General features: G+C 24.9%; 1 protein-coding gene across 2 annotated transcripts in view; it reads right to left on the bottom strand.

The window, feature by feature from the left end:
- The window catches only part of LOC107450057 (sushi, von Willebrand factor type A, EGF and pentraxin domain-containing protein 1), a 130,083-nt gene that overhangs the window by 1,291 nt on the left and 123,467 nt on the right, over positions 1-5,325 (bottom strand). For both annotated transcript variants that reach the window (XR_011636554.2, XM_043039731.3), the window contains exons 38-41: positions 4,125-4,310; positions 2,791-2,961; positions 994-1,089; positions 399-494 (exon numbers count right to left, since the gene is read on the bottom strand). Coding sequence is in view for 1 of the 2 variants with exons in the window: in XM_043039731.3 (XP_042895665.2) it covers positions 399-494; positions 994-1,089; positions 2,791-2,961; positions 4,125-4,310 (549 nt within the window). In the remaining variant the exon portion in view is untranslated. The remainder of the gene's footprint in view (positions 1-398; positions 495-993; positions 1,090-2,790; positions 2,962-4,124; positions 4,311-5,325) is intronic.

Genomic DNA, 5,325 nt, shown 5'->3' with positions numbered 1-5,325 from the left:
CTGAAATGAAGCTTGATTTGAGTTCAATGCAAGGATATACGTAGGTTAATCAAATAAGGATATACACATCTTGATCTGAGAAAAATGAAAAATTAATTAGACATAAACAGGTTGGAATTGTAAATTAAGGTTAAGAGAGTTCCAAAATATATACTTTTGAACAGTCTTGAAATATTATAGAAATAAATTAAAATTACACACTAAAAGTAGTGCATCTTCATTTGAGAATCATTATTTAAAGTGAATACATCCTTCTTGTATTCAATATTAATTAATTAAAATTTCCTAAACATATCATTTTTTTACCTGAAGGACTGTTAATAAAATTAACACTCTCTTGATGTAGAAATAATTTAAATTAAATAAAAGAAAGGCTGTGAAAAAATTATAATAATTACATAATTGGCATCTTGATCCTGAGAATCCCTCCAAGCATCGACATTTGTATGGTCCTATACACGTGCCTCCGTTCAGACAAGGTAATATGCACACAGCTGAAATTATAGAAACTAAAATATTTAGTTCAATAAAAATTAATGAAAAAAAATTATTTTATAAGATACACAGGACGCTTTCTAATCAATACTCATAGGATACTTTCCAAAGTTGAAATTAGCAGGATGTGGAGTAGTGAAAGATAATTTAAATCAGATAAAAACATTAATGTAAGCATGAATGCCAAAAAGATTGACTACGAAAGTAACCTTATCTGTCAAATAAAATTGAAAAAAATGCCACATTAATATATTTTTAGCATAATATTTTTAAGAAAGGAAAAGAATATGAAAGCTGAAAAAAAACATTAAAAAAGTAAGGGTAAATTTTAGTGTAATTATGACTATGAGATTTATTTTGATTTTGATAATAGGCTTCATAATTGAATAATCAACAGCTCCTACACTCATGAAAATGTACTAATTTTAAACATTAATTAAACAGATACCGCACACAGGTAATACTCTGTTTATAAAATATGTAAATTTATCCACTTACCATGTTGACAAACATCTCCTACAAAACCTGCTGGACAGCTGCACAATCCAGGTGGCACACATCTTCCACCATTCAAACAAGGTCTAGTACACATTCCTACATTACATATTAATACAAAGAAAAATATTAAAAAAAGCAATGTGTAAAAAAAAAAAAACTTTTTCATGTTTAATATTTTTAGTACTTATTTAAAATTAAGCAAAAATTCCAGTCATTGAAACTTTATGTTGTTTAAAAACTGAGTGAAAAATATCATGCATTGATGATTTTAAAAAATAAAATAAAAATATTTTAATTTTATTGGATAATTATACTGCTTGTATGCTAATCATAAGATTGACTACGATCATAAGATTGATTTTACTTAGAGTCTACTTAGATTTGAAAAACATACATAAATTTTGTTACTACAAACAATCAATGGTTGAAGAAGTTGTAGCATTAACCTAAAAAATGACATTTAAAAAAAAAAGTTCATAAATGTACACCAATCCATGAGGATTAAATTTTAAAATTGTACCATAGGCGTTTCATTGGAGCTGTAAATTGTTTGGAAAATACCAATAGAATTTAGAGACATATAGAAGGAAATCTGGCTGAAATTTTGATAATACAAAAAAAAAAAAAAAAAAAAACGCATTAATTAATTTTTATTTGCACTAGGAAACTTATATTTTAAGGACATAAACACATAAATAGTTTCTACATGTGTCATTCATTAAAATGGAGTCATACAATTTGCATTCAAGTTATGAATTTGTCTGAAAATGGCCATTAAAAATTCAGTTTTTTTCATGAAACTGTGTCTTAAATTTTAATATTATTTTAGATACTTTAGATTGTTTTAAAATATGTAAAACACTCTGCATTTGAGCTAAAACTTTTCATACAAATAAAAGTTTTTTCTTTTACATTTTGATTCTTTTTTTATAAATAGATGTATTCATTTATGTAAAATTAATTTCTAAAACTTATTCTTAAATACCCGTAATTTAGATACAAAAATATTACCTAGGCATGTCAGTTTTTAAAAAAATGCCATACATTTTTAATAAGAACTGTAAACTTTTTCAAGTTATTATCATTTCCCTGCTTAATTTAATAATGAGCAAAAATTTTACAAAATGTTAGATGCATGAATTTTTACACTATAAAGAAGTAATTTTAAGTCACAACATTTAAACGAAATCAATTGAATACTTTCTGTGCCACAAAACTTTAAAAGATGTCATAATTTCATATAATATATGTCATAAATGTAATGTCACATAATATGTCATTTAATGTAATGTCACATAATATGTCATAAATGTCATTTAAATTTGTATTTTTTGAGAACTATTTAATCATTTTTTGAGCATAAAAGTTTAAGAGCATGCAAAAATGTGCATACTTTGTAACTGATTTTTTTCAATTATTATTAAATTAATTTTTTTTTTGCATGGAATTATCTTATATGAGTTTTGAAAATGACAAAATTATATGAATATAATTTAAAGTGCAAAAAAGTAAAAATCAGATATAGAGAATTAATGCTTTTGACTGCTCTCCTGGTTAAATTATTGGGATTATATTTTATAAATTGTGGTAATCCTTATATTTCAAAAGAGAAAAAGTCAAATCCATTGAAAAAAATCATTTTGCATCTTACAATATTATCTGCTCTAAATATTTAAGATCTACCTTTTCAAAAATTAAGATTACACCTCAATATGAAGAAAATATGATCTGTAGACCAAAAATACATGCATTGAAATAAAGATTAAAAAAAAAACATTTCTAAAATGACTCAATCACCTTCACAAGTGGCATTTCCATCCCATATGCCACTTCCCATGCATGTTAGTATCTTCTTCCCCTTCACTTTACTTCCGGGAGGACATATAACTGCCAGTTTATCACGATATTGATATGACATACCAAGTATAATGGCACCTGTATTGGTGATAGGGCGACCACAAGACATTCCTATTAAAAAAAATAAAGGTGATTAGCAAAAAGTTGAAAGAAACTTGCTTTCTAGTTGGAGGTAGTCTATATTTTTTAAGACATAAAAAAAAAAAAAAACAGTGCACATTAGGGATTGCAAACTAATACTATAATGTGAACAAACAAAAACCAAAAATTTACTAATCACTACTAAGATCATTAAAGCAATGGTTATGATTTAGCCCGAAACTATTTTGTCCAGGTTACTGAAGAAAAAAAACAAGATGAAATAGAATTAAAACTGACCAATATAATTGTTTAACAATAAGTATTATATAAATAGTTTCAATTTAAACAAATTAAATTAAATAAAATACTAGTAATTTTAAAAAATTTAAAATCAATTTTTTTTTCTAAAAAATAAATATTTTAATAATTGTTGCTGTTGTTTCTACTCAGTAATGATTGGTCAGAGTTTTGAAAAATTTCAGAGTTCTTAATATTAATGTGCATTGTTTTTTGACTTTTCATTTTTTATTAAATTTTATTGCAGACCACCTTGTCCATATAACCATTTACTCTAAACATTGGTATTATTTTTATTCAGCAACTCGTCCTTAGAGGTTAGTTCATAATAAAACGAAATACAGTTAATGGTATTATTTAACGCTTCTTTCTCTTAATTTTATAATCACAAGTTTTTTTAAAAATATATGCTAAAATCATTTTTAAAATTTGTCACAATTTTAATTTGTTTACTACTAACTACTAATTTGTTTACTAATAACTAAAAATATAAACTATTTTTAAAAGAATTTTGGTCTATCTTATTTAATTAATAAATATTCATTGAGATTTTTAAATTAACTGAGACAATTTCTGAGTTTTCCAATTTTTAATAATATGTTTCATTTTTGTATAAAATATGATATACTGTGAAATTTTCATTATATATTGATATTAAACTTTATTTTGTAAGTAGAGGAATTTTTGAAAATTAATTTGAATATACTACTCTGAGAAAAAGTGAATTTAGTATTTGCATAACAAATGGTTCATACATTAAGTCACATGAACTCTTATGCACAAAGAAAAGCAAATGCTAACACCATAATTACGATGCTAATCATAATAAGTAAACAGTTTCCTTTCTATAAAGTATATGTGTTTGCAGACAATATTGAATGCAAAAAAAAGCTTACTTTTGCATCCACCTTTAGGCACAGACCATGAACTGTTAGCCAAACAATGGGAAGTAAGATCCCCAAAGCCTCTAAATCCAGGTTCGCAAGTGTATACTAGTTTATCACCAATTGCAAATTTGCTTTCTGTAAAAGTGATAGGTATGACATTTGGAGGAAATTCTTTAACAGGGCCACAGGTCACAGCTGTTAAGAGAGAGGAAAAACTTAAAATTAACTCTTATAAATCAAATGAATAATAATAAAACTCGACTCAAATCCTTTGCTTCATATTCTAATCTACTTTATGAATCTTATTTTATTATGTAAATTAGATATTAGTTATGGAACATAAATTCAAATTTTTTGAAGTTATTTATTTGATTTTTGGAAGTTATTTATTTGAGGGACACAATACAAAACAAAAATGCTATTTTATTAATTAGATATATTTAAAAACCAAAATAGTAAGTTCATGCTAAGGAATTTTTAAAAAAATAGTAAAAAAACAAACAAACTTGGAAATTTTATAATACACATAGTTTTGTAAATAGATCAGATGTAAGCATTGATTAAATAAATGTAGAATTTAAAGGCAAAAGAGTAGTAAACAGTAATATTGTTACACCTTAAACTCACAGCACAGCCCCCAATGAAAGCCGAGCACCTAGTCACTTTTTTCAGGGCTTTGCCTTTTCTTTATTTTTAACTAGGATTAGGTAAAAGCTTAATCTAGTTAAAAGATAAAGAACTCGAATTTAAACTTAAAAGATTTTTATACGAAACTAACAACTTTGATGTAAAATTAAAAGAAACCTTCAGAATGTAGTAAATATAGTTAAATTCTATGAAAAAATAAATATGGTAAAATAGGTTACCATAAAACAAATTTTTTTAACGAAATATATATTGAATACCTTCTATTTGCATTTCCAATGTAGAAAGATGCTTTTTTTCAAGTGCCAATGAAATGTAAAAAAAGAAACAAGTAAGGAATAAAATGAGTTTACAAGTTAAACAATTTTTTTTAAATAATTACTTTGAAGATTCAAGTCAATTAAGAAATTTCATTTTTTTTTATTGAAGTTCAGTGTCAGATTTTTTTTTCTTATCTAATGATTCTTAATGTTTCAATCTTTATCAATGATGTATTTTTCTATAATGTTTCAATCTTTATCAATAATGTATTTTTTATAATGTTTCAATCTTTATCAATAATGTA

The sequence above is a fragment of the Parasteatoda tepidariorum genome, chromosome 1 (genome assembly GCF_982258835.1).
Source record: "Parasteatoda tepidariorum strain Cologne lab strain chromosome 1, Ptep-v5.0, whole genome shotgun sequence".
NCBI lineage: Eukaryota > Metazoa > Arthropoda > Arachnida > Araneae > Theridiidae > Parasteatoda > Parasteatoda tepidariorum.
The sequence above is the reverse complement of the archived record's forward strand: the minus strand, read 5'-3'. Positions and strand labels throughout refer to the sequence as shown.